Source organism: Nanorana parkeri, unplaced genomic scaffold (assembly GCF_000935625.1).
Source record: "Nanorana parkeri isolate BGI_ZX_2015 unplaced genomic scaffold, ASM93562v1 scaffold238, whole genome shotgun sequence".
Classification (NCBI taxonomy): domain Eukaryota; kingdom Metazoa; phylum Chordata; class Amphibia; order Anura; family Dicroglossidae; genus Nanorana; species Nanorana parkeri.
Genome location: NW_017306506.1, coordinates 281,178 through 309,151, shown reverse-complemented (window position 1 = coordinate 309,151; position 27,974 = coordinate 281,178). Strand labels below are relative to the sequence as shown.

Genomic DNA, 27,974 nt, shown 5'->3' with positions numbered 1-27,974 from the left:
GGGGGGGGGGGGGGGGGGGGGGGGGGGGAGAGGGCACCTCCCTGAAATGAGAGGGACACCTCCCTGAAATTGCTTCTTTCAGGTCATACCCATACTCCTTTGACAGATACTGGAGTTGGTCACGGGAGGTGTGTACATACCTTCACATTTGGTGGAGCTGTGATGGAATATGACCCTTTTGGTTGAAAGTTGAGGAGCTCTATTGTGCTGTCCAATCCATGTCTCCAATACTTTCACCTAAAATTGCTTTTGTCCCTCCTCCAGGGTTCTTATCCTATGTTTTTATCTAATTGCTGCACGAGTCTCTGTTACCAGGTGTTGGAAATCTCCAGAGACCCCCTCCTTTGCAACATGGGTGGCTGTTATGAATGGAGGGCCTTTAAGCTGAAGTCAAAAGATGGATGGAACTTCATGGGAAAGTCTGGTCCAGTTGGGTGATATTTAGCTTCTTGGATAATTATAGGCACATGCTAATCTAAGGTTCCAACCTTTCCCTCTTTGAGTGATTTCCCTAACTGTGTCCCTTCTCTGTGATCTGTCTTTTCTTGGACTACTCTTGTCTTTCTTCTCTTCAACATTCATTCTCCTTCTCTCCCTCTATGCTTTCTCTGTTTTCTTCTTCTTTGGTCTTTGATCACTTTTTTCTCTTCTTTTTCTCACTTTTCTTATTTGACCCTGGGGCTAGCTTTTCTTTTGGTTTCTTAATTGTAACACTTCACAGTCTCCAAGCAGTTTATTATTACCCAGAATGCACATTACTATAGAAGCTAGAGTCTATGTATACTTTTATTCAGGTTTTCTATGCCTTTTATATACTTGCTACTTATGCTTGTGCACCAATTTTTCAAATTGTAATCTGATTACACTGTGTCCATTGCTCTAGTCCCTTTGTTCTGGAAACTTTTAATAGAATTTTGTTTGCCAAAAATCTATGCTAGTGTGAACAGGTCCTCATAGGCTTGTATTGAACGCAAAACACATAAAAATGCATTAAAAAATGGACATGCCTCATTTTTACAAACGCAGCACAACGTAGCGCACAGATGTGAGCAGGCCAATTGGTTTACATATGTTTTGATTACACATGCATTGATCTACGATGCGACGCACATGTGAAAACACCAAGGCATGAAGCAGGCCTGATGGATTTCAATATTAACAACAAACATAGTGAAATGAAAGGAGAAGCAATTTCCTTGTAGGTTTGTGTTTGCAGTTTATTAGTAAACATTTTGGTTGCTTCATTTTCCCATTGCATGATATGAACCCCCAAAAATCTCTGGTTATATAGACCACTCTATTACAAAATCAGCTAGAGAACGTCCCTATACAGTGTTACTACAAAATAAAGTACTGCTTTAGTCATCTTCACCAACAATGCTATTTTAGTATCTACATAGTGTTAGCTCATTTACATACGCTTTAAATACTTTTATTAACAAAGGCACCGTACTGGGTAGTGGGAAGGGAGTCTCAGACATCAGTAAATACCTGTTAGAGGTTATAACTTTTTCCAAAACATAAAAAAAACACAATTTGTGTCTTGGGGTGTCACTTTAAAAACCTACTTTTCTATAGGAACAAAATGTATTTCCACTTTTGCAGCCAATTGTGATAACACCTATTTTATATTTGTTACGTCTCCCATTCACAGAGCATAATTTACAAATCATCTAAAAACTGCTCTTTACATTTTATTTGTTCTTTCCTGAAATAATTTTCTTTATCTAAACTGAATTTTCCTCTTGAATGCAAGGTGGTGAGTGTCAATCTTGACCCTAATTAACTCTGTCTGTACTCTGCTGGCAGATCTCATTATCTCAGATCTCAAAACCTGCTCAAACCTGAGTTGCGCTGAACATAGAAGGAGCTCCTCCAAACCCAAAAGAAAAGCTCCTTCTGCTGCCACCCAATCAGCTGAGACTGCAAAGAGGTGGGATGCAGTGAAGTCATTGATCTTATATGCAGGGCCGGTGCTAGGATTCTTGCCTAGGCAGGCAAAGTTGCAATTTTGCGCACCCCCCCCTCCCCGACCCCCTGTAGCGCTGGGCCTGCTATCTATCAGCATGTTTTTTTTCTTCACTTACCTTCGGTGCGGGAGAGCAGCAGCGAGTCAGCGCTGGTTCTTATATTGCTACATGGTCATATAAGGTAAATAACATCGGCACAAGCATCCTGCCCCTTCATGTTCAGTTGCAAGGTGGGGAATGCCTCAACCCACAGCTGATTGGGCTGGAGGCCCATGTGGCTCGCATGTTCCATGTTCAGACCGGCTCTGGTCCAAACCTGAGCGCATCCCTAATTATCAAAACTAGTAAACTAGTTTTGAACAGTGTCACGCCTAACAAAGAGTTAAAGATCTAAAAGCATTGTATGATAATGAGGGGAAGCTCAGTCTGTCCCTGGTCTTTCTATAAGGACAGACAGAGTTTCCTGTCCCTTCAAAATTGTACCAAGATGCTCCAAAGGCCACTAAACAGACACATCTAAAAAGGTAAGAAACATTTTTCGGTATGCTGTGTGAATAGGACCACACAACAAACTTATAGTGGGGCTTTTCTCAAAAATGTCTGCAAAAGTTGAACTACACTTTAAAATGTCTTCATTCTGATTGGTTGTTGTGGTTTGTGGTCTCCTGTGTGCTTTACTGTATAAGCCTGTTAGACCGCCCTCAGATTGGTGGTCCGACCAGGTCCGCCTGCCCGTTTTTCAGGTGGATCTTATTGCAAGTTCAATGTTAGTCAATGGGCAGCCGCATCTAAACAGGTCTACTTCCGTTTACATCGGATTATCCCTGACTCCATCCAGGTCCAGAAAACAAAATGGAACATGTCTACTTACATCCAACACCCCATAGACCTAACACTGGTCCGGTAAGTTCAGCTTTTTCCTCCATCGCAAGATAGAGGGAAAAAATTGGATGGATATGGATGTCACAAGGGTGACGTCTGTTCCGTACTGCTCCGATAAGCAGCAGAACAGTACATAGACATCCGTACTGGCAGTGCCTGTTTAAAAGAGGGGCCTAAGCTGTGCAATGAGCGGTCTGTACATCATATAATTTCTGATCTATACTTCACACTGCCACCTATACACCAAAATTCTGTGCAGAAAATAGAACTCTTCAATGTGTGAACTCTTCCCGTGTCTACACTAAGTGGCCAGTTTATTATGACCACCTGACCTTTGTAGACAAATTAGCTATAATTAGGCGCTGAAGTTGGTAGAGGGCCAGACCATTATAAATAGGGAAGCAGGTTGTTTACTATGACAGTAGAAGTGATTTGTATCTGAAGATATGGGTAAACAACGTGATTTAACAGCCTTTGAACGTGGGATGATTGTTGGTGCTCGGAGCCATGGAGCGAGTATCAGCAAAACAGCAGAATTCGTTAAATGTTCAAGAGGGGCTCATTGTTAAAGTGTTTAAAGACTGGACTGTCAGCCGAAAATCTGGGTCTGAACGTGCGAATTGTGGCCGTCAGCGACTAGTCAATGTTAGGGCAGAACGGAGAGTGCAGTGTCAGATTCCTCGCATCACCTTTCAACATCTTTGTGGAGTCATGAGGCGGCCCAATGAAGTACTGTTGGGGTGGTCATAATAATCTGGCCACTCAGTGCATGTTTTACAGGTAAGAGCAAACAAAATAATGTTTTCTTTTCATACGGTATATAAAAGGAGCTTTTCATTCCTGGGACTATCTGCAATGTATTCAGGAAAGTGATCCAGTTTGATGGTACTATGACCAGACACGTCTCAGATTAGATATAAAATTCTTCCTCCTCTGTGCCTGCAGTCTCTGCCCCGTGCTTGATGATCTCCATGGCATTTTGGCAATGGCTGCCATTGTCCTTCTTGAATTCTGTCAGGGAAGTAGAGCTGGAGATACTGGGGAACACCGAAGATATCAAAGAACAGGAAGACCTTTCAGAAACAGAATTAAAAGATTCATATGAAAGCTCACAGAGCTTATGTCTTGCCTCTGGCCCACCTTCTCCAGGCAGAGAAGGTTCCAGGTCGCTGGATAGGCCATCCAGAGGTGAGTAGGCCGACAAAACAGACAGGTCTGAGCTGGAGAGCTTCATTCCTGTGTCTACGTCAGTCTCTTGAGCCCCCTCCAGGTCGTCAATGTTGATCCGCGGGCTGCTTCGCCACGCCGGCATCTGATACATTTGGGGTTCGTTTCTGTAAAACTGAGGGGGTTCGCTGAAGGGAAAGGATTCACATGAGGGGAATGAGCTCAGCGTTGGCAAACACACCAGTGACTTGCTGCGCTGGAACCATTGCGCCGTGCTGCTGCTAGGCTTAGGACAAGGCGGCCCCACATGGGTTTTAGAGAAGTCTTGGTTCAAGCCATTGAGGCCTGGAACACGACCGTTGCTTAGGTGGGCCTTGGACATCTCAGATTTCTGTTTTTGACAGGAAGGAATCACGTTGAATGGTGTCCCGTTGACATTTCTAGACAAGTAGCTTTGATGTTTCCACACAGATTTCCTGGTTAAACGGTGAACCTGCTACAAGAGGAGATAGAATGGGCTGTAAATTTGGTCATAAAGTACAAATTCAATCAAGTTCATTATAATCAAGCAACTTCATTAACAGATATGTAATAGGTTATGGTAAATGAAAGGCTGAATAACTGTAAGTCTTCTCTCAGAAGCCCGAGCTGTAAGGTTTACCCACGGCCATCCCTATAATGAGGCAGCTTGAGGAGGTTCTCTCAGGCCAGATTTCATTGGGTCACAATGGGGGGGATTGGCGGGCATTGGCAGGGTATGCCTGCCGCCCTCCTTCCGGCCAGAGTATCCCAAGTGGCTAAGAGCTCCTAGCAACCTGGGACGCTCTGGCTGGTGTCCTGCCCAGCTCCTGGCAACCAGTGACATCAGTGAGCTCGCCAGAACACCATGCACCACGAGACCTCCTCCAACCTCAGAATGCCCGTCCCGAATCCACCGCCCCAGAACGTGCATCAGGAGCAACAACCACCACCCTCCCCAGATGGCAAGACATCTAGATCAGTGGTTCTCAACCTGTGTAACCTCAAGACCCACATTTGTCCTTGGTCATTAAGTCATGACCCAAGTCACACTGCAATAGAAAGCACAGCATTGCAGTACCAGGTGTCCGGGTGCCGGTGATTGGACTGCGGGTGGGAAGTGCGTTTGGGGTGTCATTCAAATTAATGGCAACGCGCCTTCCACCAGAAAGCGCACTAGGTGCGATTGCATGGTACAGTGCATTAATCGCATGGGACTGTATACTAGTGTGAACGGACCCTCAAAAACACTGACAGACACACACAACCACAGACATTCTCACACACACATATAGTCACTCCAAAAAATGTATAATTTTTTAAAGATCCACCCAGTCTCCCTACCTTATGAGAACTGGAGTGGAACATCAGCCTGGGGTCCAGTGTGGGCTGCTGTGCATTGACAGAGCTCTATCCATATGTGCATGGCTTGTACAGCTCTCTTGCGTGCCTTGTAGAGGTGCTAGCAGCCAGAATGTGATGTCCGTCTAGTCCAGGCACCTCTACAGGGCACACGAAGGAGGTGTAAGCAATGCACGTAATTATGGAGCTCCCTCAAGGCCATACTTCCAACCCACCCCACCTCAAGCTGACAAACAGCGCCGGGCAGCATATTTGGAGTGGTTGCTTGGCATGAGAACTGACGGTGCTGCGCTGGGAGGTCCTACTGCCATGGTGACTGCACGAAATTGCCACCTCTTTATGGGCTTGTGGAAAGGATGAGGATGGCTCTGAAATGACCAAAATATTTCAGATCAGGGTTACTGCATGTCTGTCCAATAGCAGTGACTCAAAAGATATGGAAGCTAAAAGCAGCCAGGCACCTCACACAAGGAGGAACACAGTGGCGGCCCCTGTATTTCTCTATTTTGGACTGACAAATCTCAGCATGTGTTTCAAAGGCAGAGGCCTCAAATTAAGGTTTAACCTACAGAAACAATGGTAGCTTCTCAAATTTTATCATGAGGTTGTGTTATTTATCCACTTTTAGTACTTTATAGATTGATGTAACTGACAAAGATGAAGTGAATAGGCAGAGTTAGGTATATGTAGGCCCAAGAGGATGCATGACATGTGCCCAATATGTACATATAACATGACACCTGCTCCTTCTAGAGGCTGCAGCTAGATACAAATGGTCTCCACCCAAGAATAAAAATATATTATATTGCAGTTTTCTAAGTTCTTAGATATGGTGGCTGCATTAGTTGTTCTTTTTCAGTTTTTCTCACTTTATTTTGACTTGGTGATCCCGCCAGTAACACACTTAGGTTTAAAAAAAAAGTCAATTCACAGAGCCATTCACTCTGTGAAATTACATTTACATTTGTTCTGTGTGAATGGAGGCAAAAATGAATGTTATTAGCAGGGCTCAAAATTTCCACTCGCCAGCTCGCATTTGGCGAGTGGAAATAAAGAGAGGGCGAGTGGAAATTCAGTCAGGCACGCGGTCACGGATCGCGTACCTGACTATGAGAGCAGCAGATTCTTGCCGTCCTGTCCTGGCTCCGTTACTTTCGATCGATCACCGGAGCTCTGACAGTTCTGAGCCCCGTTCGCAAGGATGGATTAGTAAGGTCTGCAGACCTTACTGCAGAGAACGGAGCTCAGAACTGCAGAGCTCTATTAGTATATTTTTCTTCTAGATTAAATGTATAGCATGTAAATACCCCATTATGGCCACTAGATGGAGCTGAGGAGCATAGGTAATACATGCTTGTGTCAACTGCTCCTCCGCTCCATCTAGTGGACATAATGTGGCGTTTTGCTGATATTACATTCTACTAATAACTAATAACATTCAGTTTTGCCTCCATTGGCACAGAACAACATGTACATGCAATTTCACAGGGGAATAGCTCTGCAAATTGTTTATAAATACATCCCTTAGTGCCCTAGGGTGGCAATTCACTGTAATGTAACTTTGAAGGAGCAGGGTTGTCACCTTAGGACTGGAAGTGTACTGGGACTACAAAACATCCTACTTCACTCTTCCTCTCCATAACACAGAGGGATATATTTTGTAGTTCACAGAAGCGAGTGCGCAGGACTAGAGATGAGCCTGGACTTTGTATGAACTCAGCTTGAGCTTGGCCAAGCCTGCTCATAAATGTGACCAACACACACCCAATCCTGAGTAGCAGATGGATTAACTGTCCCCAAGAAATACATCACAAGGGAGTGTGGAATGTTTCCACCATAACTATCACTGCTGATTGGGCAGAGGTGTGTGTGTGTGTATATATATATATAGGGGTAACGATTTTGAGTGTGCTTGGGCAAACTCAGGTGAACTGGGTTCGCACCAAGCCCATACTCATCAATACACAGGGCTTAGGACAGCATTGGATTTTTGGCAGGATCAACAAGTATTTACTTTCCCCTTTCGAACACATATAACAAAATACGTTACTATATAAAATAAAATAGAAAGCAGATACAGTATTTATCCTACTCAGTGGCAGCTAGTGAGAAATAACATTAGGGGGCTGATGTGTAAAAAAAAAAAAGACACAGCGAGGCACATGTGCTCATTTTACCTCTAGCATCTAACCAGACATTCACTTTTTTTTCCAGCCGGCATTCTGTCGAGAACACCGACCCTTTCAGATTTGCCGACCACATGCGCACAGACCGGTATAAACGAGAAAACAGGCATTTACAGTATTTATAAAGTATTTTGTTTTAATCGTTAATTGTGGTGTTAATACTATACCATCCATGTTAGTAAATGATGGTTGGTATTTTAGTCACATTCACAATTAACATTGTAAGCAACTACATTATGTCTCGGTCACAATTAGCGATTGAAGTAAAATACTTTGTAAATAAATGCCTGTTTCCTCGTTAATCCTTGTCTGTGTGCATGAGGTGGGCAAATCCGACATGGTCGGCGTTCTCGCCAGAACACCGGTATCAGAAAAACCTCCATCTGGATCATTTTTGTTTTCTATAACAGACAGTTTTACTAACCCAATAATGTGAGTTGGCAGTGCACAGAATCTCCAGCAGGTGGTGCTATATAGTAATGTCAAAGAATATGCGACAACACAATGAAGTGGCTTTCAGATTTAGCAATGCAGGTTTATAGTCCTATGTGAGGCCACAACTGTATAAACCTGAAGGGCTAAAAAAAAAAACCCCAAAACAAAACATAAAGCAGTACTAGTTAGCTGGTGTCAGCACTGTCCATGCCTTCAACCCTAATAGTTGAGAATGCCCCCTGCCCATATCTGACAATGCCTGACAATTGACCAGCAGCCAAGGTATTGTTGGGTAAGAAATGTGACGCGTCATGTGCTTATAGGTGTTCATATTTTAACCAGAAAGGTGGTATATGCAGAGCCACTCTGAGAATGCTCTGGGTTGTGTTAGACCAGGAATAGGAAGCCTCAGCACTCCAGCAGCTTTGTGGAACTACAAGTCCCATGAGACATTGCAAGACTCTGACAGCCATAGGAATGACTCCCAAAGTCAGAAGCATGAAGGGATTTGTAGTTTCAGCACATCTGAAGGGCAGAGGTTGCCTACCCCTGCATTAGAGTAACACATGCTAGGGAAAAAGGTTAGGCTCTTAGTTAACCACTTCTTCTATTAGATCCATTTATTTTTTCCCGTAATGTACATTTTAGATACCAAATATTATACTTTCTCCTCTACAAAGGTGAGCTCTGTATTAGTCTGGTACTTAGTCACATGATCATTGGCAAGGCATTGGTCATGTGGCCTCTAGTGATGTAGAAAATCTTTGGTAATGGTGTCATAAAGCTGTTAGTTCAGATGCATGGATTGCCCAACTCTGCTCCAATATTATCCCTGTGCAGAGGGAACGGATCATGTGTCCAGGTAGAAGACCATTGAAGGATGCACCTTAGCAAAGGAACAAGTCTCATGTGTTAATAACTGCATGCAAGGTGAATATTTTTACAGATGCGGCTGCATCTTTTTTTTCTTTGACCAAAGGTCTAATTTAAAGCTGAACTGCAGGTATACATCTTTCTATATACTTATATTGGTCCAGCCTGGCCCACCTCTATCAGCCCCCGAGATGCAGAAAAATTCCAACATGCTGCATCTCTCTGCAGTTTCTCCAACTTACCCGCAGGTAGGCTTGAGACATACAAAAATCAAACTTGGTATCCCATGCCACCCTACGGATGTGCCCTACCCAGCCACTACATGGCATTGTGCATAAAGTTTGCATATGACCAATAAGAAACCAAGAATTACCAATAAGAAAATACCACGTACTAATGATGCTGAGGCTGCCAGAACTTACCTCACTTCCTTCAGTAACCTTTCCCTAAGAAAAGCCATAACTCCTATATCAAAAGATAATTATTCTCATTGTTGAGATTGTTGCGGAAGCTTATTTGTAGGGATGCACCCATACTGATACCAGTATCAGTAGAAGTGCCGATACCGAATATTTGGGCAAGTACTCATACCCGCCTCCCGATGCCTGAACTTCCGGTATCAGGAAGCCAGGGGGCAAATCACAACACGCTGCCGGCTTTCTGATTGGCCGGGAAGCCAGCTCCACGCTCCCTCGTCACCAGGGAGCATGGAGCTGGCTTCCTGGACAATCAGAAAGCCGGGGGGCAGGTAATGACTCGCCCCCCGACTCCCTGATTGGTCAGGAAGCTGGCCAATCAGGAAGCCGGGCAGCGAACCATTACCCACCCCCCAGCTTCTTGATTGGCCATAAAGCTGGCTCCATGCTCCCTGGTGACGAGGCAGCATGAAGCTGGCTTCCTGGCTACTCAGGAAGCCGGGCAGCGCGTCACGACTGGGGATTGGATAGAATTATCTCCTTTCGCACATAGATGTAGTACCAAATGAATGTTACTGGAATTATGGGGATGTGATAAATTGTATGGCATATATGCTCCTGACAATAGGAGTGATGATATTGCTTAGTCTAATTGCTATATATATGATTTTACACTATTTGATCAGTGTACAATAAACTTTATACTTTTTTATAACAATGTATCCATGCAGTGATTGTATACCTACATAGTTACATAGTATTTGAGGTTGAATAAAGACATAAGTCCATCAAGTCCAACCTATTGCTGATGTGTGCGTATGCATATACATACAAACACACACACACACACACACATATATACACACACATTATATATATATATACACACGCACACACACTCATACACACACAGGTCCTTGTATCAGTTCATTCTTAAGTGTACCTGTACCCCTGTATGTTATGGGCTTTCAGGAAATCCTCCAAAAGCTTCTATAATTATTCCACATTCTTAGCTGGGATCACTACCTCTGGCAGTGAGTTCCAGACCCTAACTGCTCTAACTGTGAAGAACCCCCCTTTGCCGCTTGTGCTGGAATTTCTTTTCCACTAATTTTGGGTGGTGGCCTCTAGTCTTTGTTACAGAGTTAATTGTAAATAGTTTGTTGCTAATGTTGCTGTCACCATTGAACAATTTGTACATGAAAATCATGTCCCCCCTTAATCTCCTTACTTCCAATGTGAACATGTTTAAGTTTAGTAGTCGTGTCTCATAGCTCTTGTCCTCCATTCCCTAATGAGTTTGGTTGCCCTCCGCTGGACTCTTTCAAGCTCAAGGATGTCCTTTCTGTGGACTGGTGACCAAAACTGGACCGCGTACTCCAGATGAAGCCGAACCAGTGAACTATAAAGTGGCAAAATTATGGACTTGTCTCTGCAATACATTCCCTTCTTAATATAAGACAGTACTCTGCTCGCTTTGTTTACAGCAGCCTGGCACTGCAAGCTATTAATCAATCTGGGGTCTACAATGACCCCCAAATCTTTTTCTATTTCTGACTTCCCTAGCGGCATACCCATGATTGTATAGCCCATTTGCTTATTTTTAATCCCAAAGTGCATTACTTTGCATTTTTCTACATTAAACCTCATCTGCCATATATTAGCCCACTCCCCTATTTTATCCAGGTCCTCCTGTAATGTTAAACTGTCCAGTTCCGTTTCTATTACCCTTCCGATTTTGGTATCATCAGCAAACACAGAAACATTGCTATTCACACCCTCCCCGATGTCGTTAATAAATAGAGTGAACAGCATGGCCTAGCACAGAACCCTGAGGCACACCGCTCATGACACTAGCCCAGTCTGAAAAGCTGCCATTTATAGAAACTCTTTGTACCCGTTCCTGTAGCCACGTACACACCACTTCACCTATGCCCATTGATCTCAGCTTGTATAACAAGCATTTGTGTGGTACCGTATCAAAAGCCGTATCAAAAGCCTTTGAGAAATCCAGATATACTACATCCACCGACCTCCCTCCATCCAAATTTCTACTTACCCCATCATAAAAAAGTTAGCAGGTTAGTCTGGCAGGAATGGTCTTTCCTGAACCAATGCTGATTGTCATTCTGAACATATTCTACCAAATAGTCCTTAATCATTCCCTCTAACACTTTACAAACTACTGATGTAACACTGACTGGTCTGTAGTTCCCCGGTTGGCATCTTGCCCCCTTTTTTGAATATTGGGACTACCGTAGCTCTCCTCCAGTCACTTGGAACTCTACTAGTCATTAAAGAGTCCTTAAAAATGAGGAGTAATGGTTTTGTTATAACCTGGCTTAGTTCTTTAAGTACCTTGGGGTGCGGGTTATCTGGTCCCACTGCTTTATTTGCATTAAGTTTTTCTAGTCTTTGTAGTATCTCAGTTTCTGTCAACCACTGAGGTATATTTTGTGCTGAACTCTGTGTTTTATCATGTACATTAAACCCGTACTTTTCCTGAGTGTATACTGAGGAGAAAAACGTGTTCAGCGCCTCGGCCCTCTCCTTGTCATTTGTGACTATCCTCCCGCTTTCGGCCTTTATTGGGCCTATCTGCTATTTTCTCCCCTTTTTACTGTTTATATATATATATATATATATATACCTCTCTTCAAACCCCTGTTTTCTATTTGTTACAATTATTTATGATTTAAGGGGGAGAGGTTGCATCAGGAGACCACTGAGATAGCGATTCACGGGTGTATTTTTTTAGCGTGTCATGACTCGCCGCCTGGCTTCCTGATTGGTCGAGAAGCCGGCTCCATGCTTCATGATCACCTGGTGACGAGGGAGCATAGAGATGGCTTCCCAGCTATACAGGAAGTGGGGCGGCGAGTCATCACCAGTAAAAACCGATATCAGTGCATCCCTACTTATTTGCATACTGAGGATTTAGATAAAGCTTAGCAGGTGCAAAAAATGATTACTGTAATATAGCGGCAGCTGACCTGACAAACAGCTAAATACTCAGTTGAAAAACATACACAGGTACTATTACCTGCTATAGGATTTGTATTTCTGTCCAGCCAGTCATGATATTTACCAAGCTTTGCCACAAAGCACAGCTAGGTTGGTTACCTGAGCTTTCTCTACTGCAGGCTAGCAACACAGCTATGTGTCCTGTGATTGGACAGCAAAGCAGCAGGAGACTGATGGGCTATTTACTCTGCTCTCTTCTCCTGTCAGTGCTTTCCCAGTCTAAACTCTACTGTAGAGGAGATTGCAAGATGCTGGTACCAAGTCAATCTTAGGTAGGTATCCTTGTAATTATTAAGCCGTACATAGTTATACATAACTGCATGGGTGATTTTTTTTTTTATATCTGCGTTAAGTTCAGCTTTAATGATCTAGTTGTTCAGCTGCCAAATCAGATCTGAGCGGAATCTGTCCTTTATCTGAAATCACAGCGCTGATAATGATAATGAATGCTGGGACTGTTCACCTCAGGGATTACCTGAGATTAGTGTCATTCAGTGCCTGCTGGCTGTCAGTACTCACAGAAGATTATATATCCACACGGCACAGTGCTCAGCAGACACCAGCCTTGGACTGGGCAAGGAGACCGGGGGAGGAGGGATTGTTATACTAGGAATCAAAGTTTAGAAGCTTTTTACCTTTTCCGTCATCTGCAGACATATATTTAGTATATTTAATAGGAGAGATATTAAAGTGATATTAAAGTCAAAACGTTTTTGAGCTTTTCAAATGCTAATGAAACCAGTTACAATGGATGCTGCGCCTTGATGCTGAAAAGTTTTAGTTTTAGTGTCCTGCAGAATCAGCTGGTCCCCTGATATCCTGTTTTAGTGCATCTCCTTTCCCTTGCAGGGTCCTATGGAGCCACCCTTGTGTGTGCCAGTAAGCTGTGTGTGTCTACAAACACATGGACATAACAAGGCAAACCACCAATAAATTCTCACACAGTGGATCACGTTTCAGAGCTTGGTTGAGCAGTGGTTTGCAGGTGGTCAGGAGGCAATAATGCCGCCTCCTGAATTCCTTTTTTTCCCCCCATTTCATCCCAAGGGGAATTTTGCATTGCAATACCGTGCTGCAACCATGTGCCATGAGGTTGGCATGTGGTTGCTGTGCAGTCTCAATGACCATGGAAAATTTGATACAGTATGTTGCATTTGGCAGGCGCCACTTGCCAAAAGCGAAGTACTGTATAAAATTTGCTGTGGCCACGAAGCAAAGCATTGTGGGTGCGGAATGCGTACCGACCCGAGTGGCCATCCAGGTCATGGTATATCTGTAAACATTAAATCAGGGCAACAGGACTTGCTGTATTTTTCTGGAAGATGTTTCGCTGGTCATCCAACTAGCTTTCTCAATTCAGAAATGAAAAAGCCAGAAATAAAATCCAATTGCCTTGATTTTATTTTTTACAGGTAGCCCCTTTACTGCACGTGTAAAGGAGGCTTAATGGAGAAAAACAAGCAGTCAATGTAATATACAACTAATCAGATTGCAATTGACTGAAATCAATACAAAGAGAGAGGTATTCTGAGTGGTGCTACAAGTTAACGTACTTTGCACATTTAGAATGTAAAAGAAAGTTTAAAGAACTCGATCCTAATACATTAATGGAAACTGTAAAAAATGAGCAGCTAGAAGAATGCACGGCCAACTTTTCTTACCGTAAAACAGAGGATATGACTTATGATCACACAAGAAATAATAAGTAGTTTTCCAAACAGTGGGCTGTCAATATATTTAGCACATTGTCGATTTCCTCTGAACCGGGAGGGTAATTTCTCTAGCATCCCTCGCATAAATATAAGAAGATTTGCAATGACTGAACAATTTCCTAAATAATATATTCAGCAGGTGGCTTACTCATATGTGTGCAGTTCAAAAAGCCTGCTTGATAACGTCCAAAGAGCTAACCAAAGACTATGTGCTTGGAAAGTAGACATCACTGACTAATAGCAGGACACAGGACAAGTCCACCCATATACATATTATTACATAAGCTAGCCTAGGAAGCAGCATGGTAGAATATACATTGACGGTCAACTGACTAGGTGATATGGGAAGAACAATGGGAAGCAGAACTTTAGTTAAAATTGTTATTAACCCTTGCAGTGGGGCTACCCCCACCCCGCCTTCTTTTTGGGACTGACCAGCCATTAGGATGAGCGCCCCCTAGCGGTAAAGGTTTGAGTTCCTCCGGACAATACATATGAGCTCAGCAGTGTTGACAGGAGACAAGGTGGAAAGTGCTTTTTATTAAAAGGAAGATGGAAATACTGGTATTGCCACTGCTGACTTGTTGTCATCAAGCAGTGTTGGAAGATATGGATAAGGTCTCTAGAGCAGCCTTTCTCAACAAGGGTGCTCTGGCACCTTGAGGTGCCTTCAGCCTCCCTTAGTGGTGCCTTGAAATGTTTGCACAAAACCCCAGGATCAGAATATTTTAGATATCTACAACTTAGGCACTGGGCTATATCAATGCTTTCAGAAACCCCAGTTATAACGGAATTAACGATCTTTGAAAATATCTGTCTGAAATGCCCTATGGCCCCTAAAATCATATTGACACTATACTCCCAGCTAAACAGGCTATTAAAGCCCGGTGATCATGAATATATACAGAAATGGGAAAAAGAACTGGGAGCTGTTAAACAACTTAAAGAATGGCAACAAATGCGGAAATCATCAGCAACGTGTTCCATTAATATAAACTCTCTGGAAACTGCATTTAAAACCCTAACTAGATGGTACTTAGTTCCTTCCAGGTCGGCTTATTCGAACCCGACACACTCAGATCTTTGTTTTCGAGGATGTGATTCTAGGGGAGATGCGGTCCATATCTGGTGGACATGCTCGAAACTGGATAGGTTTTGGTTAAAAGAATTTCAGATGATTAACAATCTTTTTTTGACTAATATAGCAAGAGACCCATGGGTAGCCCTATTACATCAAAAATCTCCATCCCTGACTAACTCACAACATAAACTGGGCACTTATGTCATGTTGGCGGCTAAACAGACCATTGCACAGGCATGGAGAAAACCATATGTGTTTTTTTGGGGGAAGTTAAAAAGAGGATGGTCTCATTTTTTCTTAATGAAAAACTGACTAGCATCCTACTGGACTCCAATAAAAAGTTTATGAAGACTTGGGAACCCTGGATTAAATGCGACCATCCAACAATCTCAGTAGAAAGTTTGACGCTCTTGTAGAAGCGATTTTGGTGTCTTGCCCCCCGTTTGTTTGTTAGTTAGTTTCCAGGTTTTTTGTTAGTCTTGTCTGGTTTTATAGTTATATTGTATTGTTGTTAAGAGGCGGTTGGAGGGGAGGGTCAGCAGGGTGATACGGATATGTTTATCCCTGCAGACTATTGATGTTGAAGTATGTCTTGTATATGAATGTTTATAAAATGAATAAAACTTTAGAAATTGAGATTTTTGCATAGTGTCATGCCTTTCCATGGTGCAGGCAGGCTCTCGATGTTAAGGGGGAACACCGATGTGAAAAGCGGAATCTGATGTGAAAAGAAATGGTGTTGTGAAGGGGGTGCAACTTCTGATGTGAAGAGGGCTCCTGGAGTGAAGGGATGGGCTTCTGATGTGAAGAGTAGAGACAAAGACACTGGCACTCCAAATTCATAAGCAAACGTCTGTTTATTGACGTGCAGTGTAGCAAACAGCAACTAACGTTTCAGGGTCACAGAGGATCCCCTTCCTCAGGCAAAAGCATACGATATGCTTTTGCCTGAGGAAGAGGATCCTCTGTGACCCCGAAAGGTATGCTTTTGCCTGAGGAAGGGGATCCTCTGTGACCCCGAAACGTTTGTTGCTGTTTGCTACACTGCACGTCAATAAACAGACGTTTGCTTATGAATTTGGAGTGCCGGTGTCTTTGTCTCCACTTGTGATCATAACGGATGCCACCCGTTGACTACCGCAGCACCCGCTTTTCGAAGGGATTTGGCGGTCAGGAGTGCGATGGGACTATGGACTTTCTGATGTGAAGAGGGCTCCTGATGTGAAGTGATGGGTTTCTGATGAGAAGCAGGCTCCTGATGTGAAGGGATGGGCTTCTGATGTAAAGCGGGTTTCTGATGAGAAGCAGGCTCCTGATGTGAAGGGATGGGCTTCTGATGTAAAGCGGGTTTCTGATGAGAAGCAGGCTCCTGATGTGAAGGGATGGGCTTCTGATGTAAAGCGGGTTTCTGATGAGAAGCAGGCTCCTGATGTGAAGGGATGGGCTTCTGATGTGAAGAGGGCTCCTAATGTGCAGAGGGGCTCCTGAAGGAGGAATTGTGATGTGAATGGTGGGACTCTCTGATATGAAAGGGGGGGCTCTGAAGTAAATAAGGCACTCTGACGTGGAAAGGGGGGGGGGTTCTGATGTGAATTTTGGTGACTTTGATGTACAAAAAGAGACGGCTCTGATCTGAAGGATAGCTCCTAGTGTGTGAAGCCAAATTTTATTTATTTACTTTTGGGCTCCGGATTTGAGTGGAGAGGGATTAGATCCCCAGTCAGGTTTTTATTGTTGTCTGTGTCCTTGTTAGGGAGATTTGGCCACTTTATTTGTCCTGGCGGCCGTTATCAGTGAAAGAAAATCCCAGGTTTCCGGTTGTCACTAGAACAGGAATGAATGGGAAAACTTCCAATGGGGACACTAGTTCTGGTGACACTGCTGACCAACAGGTCCTTGGAGGGATTTCCTCTCACTTCCTCTTGCGGCTATCGGACAGGAAGCGAAGGGAAATTTCCCAAATGGGACACATATATCAAACTAAGCTGACAGGAGTTGTAACCCTCCCTTACTCTATCCAAAGCTAAAAAAAAGTTTGGCTACTTTAGGTTTGCTTTAATTTCATGCGCGTCTACCTGCCATACAGGGGTTCTCCAATATCAGAGTTAGTGCTGATGATCTCACCAAACAAGATGTGTGTTCGCAATTACCACATCTGCTTTGATATTCACCTGTAAAAGTATTTTATTGCCATCGTGATCTTCAGTTTGCCATCTGCCTTCACTGATTGGGCTGCACTGGTTGGGCAAGAGAGGAATTAATTGTCCAAAGTCCTTAACTCTGAACTCCAGCAACGAAGACTCTAAAGGCACCGGAGTTTGTCCCTTGAGAAGTCTTTTTAAGGAAAATTCAATATCAATGTCCATATTGGAGTAGATGGGAAATACACAAAAGTCTGCTTTCTTCTTCCACACAGACTTTTTCAGGATCAGCTCATATATTTTCATCATGTCTGTAAAGTTCTCATAGCTGCAGTAGATAGTGAAGCGGATAATTTCTTTCCCATAATGCACCTGTCTGATGGCCCATAGCGGGGTGCCATATGCAAGAGTGAAAAAGTCTTGATTGCATGGCATGTAAGGAAGAAACCGCCCATGGACCCGCTCCGTGTGATGGAACTGCCAGGGCGGTTTTTTGAAGCAATCGTGAAGATGTAAGATTTGCTCTTCTCCGTATTCCTCTTGCAGAAATAAAATCACAGCGAGCGCAGGCTGGCATGAGAAGCCCTTATTCAGCTTCCTCTTCTTGGAGATCCTTCTCTCTGCAACACGGAACAACTGCAAATCAGGGTGGATCCACGCCAAGAGTTTATCAATGGCACCTTGGAGACATTTTGCTTCCCCGGGGTCTGCTATAATATGGATACTGACAAGGAAAGGGTCTTGCAGATCATCAACTGACAGCTCACCTATTGAGATAAACACAAAATATCAGGGACTTGTCTTCCAGATTGTCTTAACACATTTTAACATTGAGATCTTGTCCTGAAAGAAGAACTCCTGATAAAAAATGTACCCATGCAGTGGGGCTACCTCATACTGCAAGGGTTAAGTGCTCGTTTTCTCTTGGGCGCTCACATAAAGCAGTTTTACTCACCTAATCTTCGGTTCGGCGCTAACCTCTCTCCCCCTCTACTCCAACTATGTAATGTCCCTCTGCGTCCTCACGTCTAATGCAGGTCAAAGGATCTGCATAAAACGTGATTACGTCAGCGGTCCTTAGATTGCTGGAGCCAAGGGGAGAAGAGGCTTACAATTCAGGTAAATGGGGGGACATCGGGAGGGGTGTGGGAGGGAGGTGGGGTGTTACGATGTGACCATGTTTCATTATACACCCTGAATATGGGTGTACCATTAAACTTGATCAGAAAGGTAATTGTTGCCTTTAACAACTTTATGGCTCTAGATCTAAGCTGTGGTCCCGTAGTTATGGATCGCAGAAACTTCCGATCATATGATCACCTGAACGGACACTGAAAAAAATCTTTCTGGAAATAAAAGTCCCCGTGCATCGCAACACACTCCCTTCTGTTAAATACATTTAACCTGCTCAACAAACATTTGTGAACTTCATTCTTGGAACCATGTGGATTCAACAACTGTTTTCTGGACACATTTTGTCTTATTATAAACCAGAAGAAAGCATATTCCACATAAAAAAATATCAAGGTCACCTACAGACCAAAAGACGTCAAGTGCAGGGACAGACCTAGACTCCCAGGGGTTGAAAGAGATCATATTTGTTAATGGGAGAAGTACAATACAATGTTCAACCTATTACAAAACAATTTTCCAATTACTCTACCAATGCAAGTTCAATTCTTAATGAAATAGAATCCATTTTAATGTTTAGTTTAGCTACACCCCTTCCTATGGAGCCTTTTAAAAATTATATTTTGCAGCCAAATTGGGATAACAGCTATTTTATATTTGTCAAATGTTCCTATTCACACAGCACTAAAATATATTTAAAAAAATGTTGCAGTTTTTCCATTCTCTGTAACTTCAAGGAGGGGGCTGGAGAGATAATGTCTACTATAATTAACCCTGTCTGTACTGTGCTGGCAGATCTCATTATCAGTTTTAAACTAGATTGGAACACCGTCTGTCCAAAACAAAGGGTTAAAGATTGAAAAGTTTATTTTATTGAGGGGAAATTGACAGTTTGAAAATGTTCAGACTAGGTTGCAGTCTGTCCAAAGGCCTGCTCCAAAGAAGCATCTAAAAAGTAAGAAATATTCTTTATCGAAATAATCTTTGGATATGCTGTGTGAAATACAGAACAAACACATGGAGGGCTTTTTGCAAATTTGACTGCAAAAGTGTAAATACAATTTTAAAGTAGTATTACACTCTCAAACTTTGTGCTATAATGAATTCAAATCAAACCAATATACTTTTCCCAGTAAAGTATTTCTTTAGATATTTACCCGAGCACTTACAGTCATCATGTTTCCAAATAGGAAGGAACAGGAAGCGAGTTGAATGACGATGGGCAACATTCACCCTGCAAGAGGAGCTGTATCACAGTAACAGTGAATCTTTGGTGAACAGGGCCTGAGATCAGGTAAAAAGAGCAGTCAAGGCTACTTTTTGTTTTTACCTGCTGCCAGAGTATCCACCTTTTCATTAAATGCCCAAACAGCAATTAGGCTTTAACCTGACCATACTCTACATATAATAAGAAGACATAAAAGATCATTTCAGACAAGATTTGGAAACAATCAGCCCACATATGGGAAATGCATGATCCTCTCTCCTGTTATCTTATAGGAGAGTGTTTGGAAAAAAGACAGATTGGAAAAAGAAGTTGCGCATTGGCCATATCTCTTTGTCTACGTGGTTATTGCGTGCTTTTTCTTTGTTCTCACAATACTGAACATCAGCAGAGGTTGAGGATCTCTTTCTCAGTCCACCCATGTTCTTATCTTTCCATGTATGTATGGACCGCTTCAGATAAAGGGACAGCAATCTGTGTAACCACAGAGTGACATCAGGAGAGGATTGAGATGTAATCAGCATAGACAAGCCTCATAATGGGAGCTCTGCAAGGTATTTCCACCCTGTCATCTCACTTTCTTGTGTCTCAGAGTGATCTGCCGCGGGCTGTATAATAGTGTGAAGTAGGATAAAAAAACGAGTGCTTTGTGAAATGTGTGAGCGACATTAGTATTCTGCGAGAACATCTGATTGTGTCATCGGGCTACATGGTAAAACAAATAGCTTCAGAAGACCACCGCGGGACTGTACAAAGCCATTATTAGAAGCAAGAGTTACATAGACAGCACAGAAAATCTGGTTTTGTTGAGCTCTGGCAAAGCTGAGCTTGGAGCCAAGAATAAAGAGGAGCATAGCTAATCAGCTCGTTAAGTAGAATACTGTACACTTCACAACATCACAGCCACTCCTCTAGTGTTGTATTTTCCTATCTGCAATTAACTTCTCTAAGCTTTGTTCTCTCGGTGTGCAAGTCGTGATAAGGGGCCACAACCGACTATTCATGTCTTTGCTTTCTGGAAATTTACAAATTAGTTGAAGTTCCCAAAGCTTTGAACCTGATTCACATCATGGTTCCTCCTGCTTGATTACAATTCAACTTTGCCTTGCACATTTCCTTGCTACACATAAACTTTGCCTCTGACTTCTAATTACAGTTACACAAATTAGAGCTCATTTGACAAGATGGGCCAAGAGGTTCAGTTTATAAAGGCACCCATTAGGGATGTACCGAAATTTAGGCCACTGAAACACATTGGCCAAAAATGGCACTTTTGGCAAAATGCCGAAAGTGCCATCCTTTGACCGAAATTGTGGTGCATCCATACTTTCTCTCCTCCCTGCTGGGTGCTGCTCTATCTACCATCTGATACAGCGCAGCGTACAGGGAGAAGAGAAACTGTCAGGAGCCGAGCTCAGCCTCCTGCGACAGATCAGGAGAGCGGTTTGTGGGTGGAGACAGCTGTCACTGGGGACCGTGCCGGCGGTGAGGGGGAGGAGTCAGCTGTCAAGAGACCGAGCTCTCCTCCCTGCATCGCCAGTTCAACTGTGGCAGCGACTCAGGATGGTGAACGGTATATAAAACATTCAGCGATGTAAATAACTGGACATGGTATTACTATAGAGTTACTATGTACCAGTTATGTATGAATGGGAAGTGATCTACATCAATCCCTATGCATTCATGATTGTGTACATAATAACTCATATTATATCCAAACTGTATGAATGAACAGGAACACTCGGTATAGAGGATTCCTGTTCATTCATAACAGGGGCTGCAGAAAAAGAGATTGAGGACTCTGTCATAAACATCACAAACACATTATTAAGCATATGAAGTCCCCAGCACTCCCATCTGGAGGCTTTGCATCCCTTGATCTGGTTTTGGTGTAAAGTCATCTGACACTATGGCTTTGGACACCCACCTATTATTCTAACGTCTACTACTGTAAGTGGTGCAGCTTCATATATAACCTGAATTTTCTGGGACATTCTGTCCACAAACTGAATACCACTACCAAGGTAACATATATAACAATAAGATTAAGCCCTGGTTCACACCTAGGAGTTTTTGAGCAGTTCGAAAGGCGCTTTTAACTGCCCAACACAAGAAATCCCAAGATTTTCAATGGCCCTGGTTCACACCTGAGCAGAAAAACGCCTAGCAGGAAAACGCCAGACGCCTGAAAAGATACAGGAGCTTCTTTGGGCAGTTAAAAGCGCTTTTCCTCCCCATAGACTTCATTGGAAATGCCCAGAAATGCGCAACAGAAGCATGTTGCACATTTTCGTGAGCGGTTTAGCGCGTTTATAGGCGCATCCTTACATTGCCCACAATGGTTTATGAGCTGCCAATCAAAATGCGCATCTTCATGTACGCGCTGTAACAGGGTGCCAGTAACACCTGCCAGGTTGGCAGGAAAAGTGATAGATGGTAGATACATTCCTCCACGGATCCTTAGATTAATCATCTAAGGTAATGCCAGCATAGATTTGGAGGTAAAGAAAAATTGCTCTTTATCCTGTATTGGTAAAACAAATCCTGGGGCTGGTGTTACTAGGAGTCTGATAGAGCTCTGGGAGGGACAGACTCCTAATTCCATGCACCGTAGTTTAGTGAAGACTGCACAGGTCTTCATTAGTGTGCAGCTGGACCTAGCTGGGGGAAGTGTGTGTCTCAGTGCAAGGAGAGACAGTGTGCTGAATGCAGCAAGTTCTGTGTTTGGAGCCAAGCCTGTCAGCAGGTCTGGGTTCTGTGGATGGACACACGACGTCTGTTTTGTGTGCTGACCGGATCCGTACGCTGCTGCACTCAAAATGCATCCCAATGTATCCCTATGTGTTTTATGGGCTACAGTTCTCACGTGCGCAGTCCGTTCAGCTTACGACAGAAAAAATACTGCATGTCACATTTTGTCTGGTCCGGAAACGGCCCGGAAACGCACAAACGCAACGAAAACGGAAACGCAAAAAAAATTGTATTCTTGCTCCACTTATTATGATGTTATCAACGATAGACAGACAGGTTGGGGTAGAGGTAACGACATGAACTGCAAACATTTGGAACATGCCCATTACCTTGCCATGGACATACGAGTAAAGGAAAAAAATGTATCCGGGTGACCTCGCAAATCCTCATACAAACTCCAGAACTGACCCTTGGAGTCCCGGAGCCTCAAGATTGGGTGTACCCAATAACGACGTCTCCTGTGGGCTTGTTCTCTGCAGATTGCTGTAGCCAGCACCATCAACATGCCTGCAAATATGTGATACATGTCTGATCACCATCTTTACATACACAAAAGGGAAGTAGATGTTCCGAGAGGGCGGAAGTGACCTCAGTGGGTGAATCTGCATACTGACAGCATCCAGACCAAACAAACGTGTCAAAAACGCACTGCATCAGCATCTCCACGTCTGCTGATCAGGACCTGATCAGGACCTGATCTCATGTGAACAGGCCCTAACTGTTCCCATAGAGGAAACAGACCCAGCTCAGAGGAGTATCGCTAATACCCAGTAAGGCTCAGTGGAGCAGACTTTTATTTGTTTATGTCAATTAAATTTTTTGGGCTGGATGCCTGTAACCTTTTTTTGTCAATTGATTGCTGTCTGGAATTAAAGCTGACATTTTTGTTGAAGAGACTGCGAGTTTGCCTCTACATTGAGACTAGTTCCCTACAGCGCGTTAAAACGCACATAAACGCGCAAATAACCGCTTGGATGCAATGCTTTGTGTTATATAACTTGAGTTGACCACACAGTTAGTAATGTCCCCATACACACAGTTAATAATAGTGTCATGATATTCTACATCTGAGAACATATTTTTTGTACATGTAAGTCTAGCTCGGGCATGTTAATGAATGAGATGAGATTCAGTGGACCTCATCTATCCATGCCTGTAGACAGCTGTGTGTTGCCCATATACACCAATCAAATACTCCTTTGAGTGTAGTCCAAGGGAGTACAAAACAAGTACCTGATTGATACAGGCAACACATACAATTATTTCCTTAGATACATTGATAAACACGGCCTTCTGTGTCCAGATTATGTCCCTCTAGCAGGGAGCTGGCAAAAAGATTGATAGCAGGATAGAACGCTGACATTCCACATCAAAGACTAAAGCCACCCCCCAACTTCCTGAGGATACATTCATCCACTGTCACAAGCCGTTAAATGGATTTCCAACAATGCTGATTTTTCCCAAAACTGAACATGTAGCAGATTATTGTAGATGAGACGCACTATAAAAAATGTGCTTTAAATTTCCAGAATTGAGATAGATTTTCTAGTGGTGCCCAGGGGAACTGCTTAGTAGAACAGAAGGATTTGTATGATGTAGGTGTAAAATGGTTTGGTGTCAAGGGTTCACCGCAATAAAAAAAAGCAATCATGCTAACAATTTATTTGCCATTAGTACATTTTCATATTTTATATATAAATTGAAATGGCTGAAAATAAAAAGAAAGAAAGGTCAACCTCTGTAGATATCAAATTTCCTATCACTTGCTCGTTCATCTCCACTGGAAAAATAAGAAGGTCATAGGTGGTTACATTTTTGTAAGTAAGCTATTGATGAAGCAGTAAAATGCCCCGTTAGTCATAGAAATTAGAAGGAAAGTGAAAATATTGCTGATCTCTTTAATTGGCCGAGTATATTTTGTTGTGCAAGAAAAATTCACAGTTCTCTACATCAAGCATGGTGTCTTACAAAAACTGAAAAATAATATACTTCTATGTACATAATTCCAGAAGACATCAAAGAAGACAAGTAAAACCTAAAACAGGAAGATATAGATGAGTTGACCAAGACGCATATTCACAAATGAGTCCAGGCATAAATAAATGCATGTAGCAGTCATACTTTTTTTCTTACAGACAATATACTAAAGTCTCGGTGCTCACTTTCTGCACCGACTTTCTGAGGATTAAAATATAACTTTTTCCCATAGTTCTCTTTAGGGTCACGGGAGAACATATACAATGTCCTCCCGTGACCTAAAACTCAGTATATAGCGGGTTATTGCCCGCTATATGCTGAGAGCGCCGCAGCCAAGACGGATCCCGACAATACTGTTGAGATCCACCCAGCTGCGTGAGTGACAGCATCCTCTGCCTATCTAGAGGCAGAGCCAGCTATGCCAGCCCCCTCCCCCATCCATTTTTCCAGTCAGAGCTGAAGGATCGGAGAGGGAGGAATCCCTGTGGGGAGCAGTGACTGACATTCACCACTCTCTGCAGGGAGATGATCGGAAAGTGAGCGAGCAGCGCTATGTTTTCGCTCACTTCCCGATTAATAGGTATGATTGGGAAGTGAGCGAAAAGTGGCAGTTTCAATGTCACACATCGGCTCTTAATTATGGGGATGAGTGTAATTCATTCACCTTGTAGTTCTTCTTTAAAGCACACCTGTCGGTGTATTGAAGGCACTAAACTGGCTCCACAACTAAAACTGTGCTGCCAGTAGTGCTCTCCAGAACACCAGGTATCCTGAATCCCAGGACTCTCTTTTGCAAATATTGACATTGCCTGATAGTGTTGAAGACTTGCCGGCCCGCTCCTACACCTTTCTATTGCCCCATCACTATCAAAGCTGGCCTTGGTGGTCAACAGAAGTGAGCGGACAGCCTAATGGTGTCAATGTTTGCATATCAGAGTGAGTTTTAGGGCACTTTGGATGCTGCAGAACAGAATTAAAGTATGTTGTGTCGCCATTAGAATGACAAGTTTATGGTCTTCATCATATGGACAAATTCACTTTAAATTCAAACTGCTAGTCCTCACCTAAAGGCAAAAAAGAATGCCTGTCTCTCATTTCCTGAGGTCGTTTTTTTACTCCAAAATATTCACCATAATCTGCAAATTATCTGCTTCCAATACTTTTTTCTTGCCATGCTTGTTATAGTTCTTGACTCTCTGTCCAACCCAACTCCAGCATATATAGGGATATTCACAGAAGGGTGAAGAGTTTGGAGAAGGCAGGAGAAGTGAGCAATCTAGGACAACATATCTAAACTGGAAAGTGAGCTGAATTGGAGAATTTTTCCAAAATCAACTATGTTGTCCTAGATTGTTCACTTCTCCTGCCTCCTCCAAACTCTTCACCCTTTTGTGAATAACCGTAATAATGTTTTTAATTTTACTCGCCCTATCTCTGCCAATGTCCTCCGCTAACCCACTACTCTGAGATCCAGCACTGGTTTTCTTCTGATTTGAAAAAAGCCCAGCGGCATTCAACCCACTTCCTGTAAGCCCAGGGCATCAAGGACACATTCCTGGGGGTAATTCATCCCCTGGGCTCATAGAAGAATACTGAAGGAAGGAGGAAAAAGAGAAGAAACCGGGCTCCTGACATTGTGCGTGCAGAATAAAGAAAACAGAATTTATAGCACGTATACATTGATGTATTTTTTTTTTAATGTAAGATGCAAGAGGTGAATTAGGGAAGGGAGGGTAAGTTTGACTTCAACCCCATATTTACAAAATACCTGCTATTGGTGCAATGAAAATCTTTGGACAGTTACATAGTTACATAGTATTTGGGGTTGAATAAAGACATACGTCCATCAAGTCCAACCCATATAGTCTTCTACTTCTGTTTAGCCTATTTACCATTAGATGGTGTTTCAGAATTAGCCTCCACCAGACTCCACCATAAACCAGACCTCTACTGAAAGACATATATTTCCTATTCCTGTGATTGGACCTACTACTTTTCCCAGAAGCGATGTAAATCACATTCCAGGCATCCCCAGCAACAGATTTACTTTTTGGTGGGATATTCTCTGAGGCTCATTCATATCTAACTGATATGCTTATACTTCAACTTTCTCATTACTGTACTGATATTGCAATAGATGACAATAATGAAAGCAGACCATCCCACTCTGATTTCAGTTTAATATTAGACTTGGTAAGTCAATCATGTATTAATTTATTAGAGATAAAGGTAAGAATCTGCAAAATGCTTTAAATATATACAAATTTACCTTTCATTCAGAACTGTGGCGGCATGGACAATCAAATATTTACATATTATTAACAAGCAGTAAAAATAAGCCTTTGTTCTGAAGCTGCATGCACAGTGGGGCAATTAATTCTCGAAGATAGCAATAGATGCAGTGAAGTTCTTCAAGTCTGGTATCAGAATTCTGCTCTCACTGTGCAAATGCTCTGTGTGCTGGGAGGAGCATGATAAACGGAGCAGCTGAAATGAAAGTGAGATTGTTTTGCTGTAAATTTGAGAAGGATTTACTTTACAGCAGGGATGTCCAAACTGCGGCCCTCCAGCTGTGGTGGAACCACGAATCCATTGAGGCTTTGCAAGATTCTCACAGCCACAGACATGACTCCCGGAGAGAGATGCTTCATGGCATTTGTAGTTTCACCACAGCTGGAGGGCCGGAGTTTGGGCATCCCTGCTCTACAGTGCCTGCATTTACAGAGGTCAGTAAGGGCTTGTTTTTAAAGCTAAATTCTTCTAGTGTGCCCCGCCCCCCCCCTGCGCTTTGAAAGGATTGGATGCTTAGTTTTTTCTAGGGGAACATTACAAAGCAGCTTTAAGATAAAATAAGATTGCTACTTTTTATTGCCCCTGCATTACAACATACAGCAAAAATTAGTTTACCTCCACATAGCAACATAATAGTCATAATAAAAAATAAACTAAATCAATTTACATCCTAAAATCAATTAACACCCTAAAAGTATATTGTGGTTATGCAGTTACATCTACACTTATACATCAACACAATTTAAATTAAACTTAATTTTATTCAACAGCTCATTTACCGCTCAGGGAAAAAACTATTCCTGAACCTATTAGTCCAAGTGTGGATGAGTGGAGGGTGGCCAACAAAAGATGTGTGGGATGACTTATAATATTTAAGGCTTGAGTCTTTACTTACCCTAACCCTTATACCTTATCCCTTGGCAGCCGGCGTTTCCCTCTTTTCTCCGATGCTCCAGGTTGTGAGTGTGCCTTCAGCGTTCTCACTTACAATACAGAATACAGTACTGCTGGTCCTGCATTATAAGTGATGACATCAGATTGTGAACACCATATGGAGCACCGAAGAGAAGTTTCTTTGGGAGACCAGTCGCATGGAGAGGAGGAAGTCTGCAGAAGCAGGGGATAAGGTAAGTAAAACATCTTTTCAATGTTCCCCCTCAACAAAAACAAACATTTAACCCTTGCAGTGTGGGGGAAGCCCCATTGCAAGGGTACTTTTTAAATTTCCCAGGAGTTCAGCTTTAAGCTCATTTACTGCTTACTAAGGATATGTAAATAACAAGCATATTATAGAATTGTATTTATAATGGAACAATCACTATGTCTATAGG

The 27,974-nt window shown here is 42.8% G+C and overlaps 1 protein-coding gene across 2 annotated transcripts in view; it reads right to left on the bottom strand.

Moving 5' to 3' along the window:
- Positions 1 to 3,735: 3,735 nt before the first annotated feature.
- Positions 3,736 to 27,974, bottom strand: part of FAM124A (family with sequence similarity 124 member A) — a 64,892-nt gene continuing 40,653 nt past the window's right edge. For both annotated transcript variants that reach the window (XM_018556453.1, XM_018556454.1), the window contains 2 exons: positions 17,298 to 18,034; positions 3,736 to 4,515 (listed from right to left, as the gene is read on the bottom strand). In XM_018556453.1, the coding sequence (XP_018411955.1) occupies positions 3,763 to 4,515; positions 17,298 to 18,034 (1,490 nt within the window). In that variant the 3' untranslated portion in view covers positions 3,736 to 3,762. The remainder of the gene's footprint in view (positions 4,516 to 17,297; positions 18,035 to 27,974) is intronic.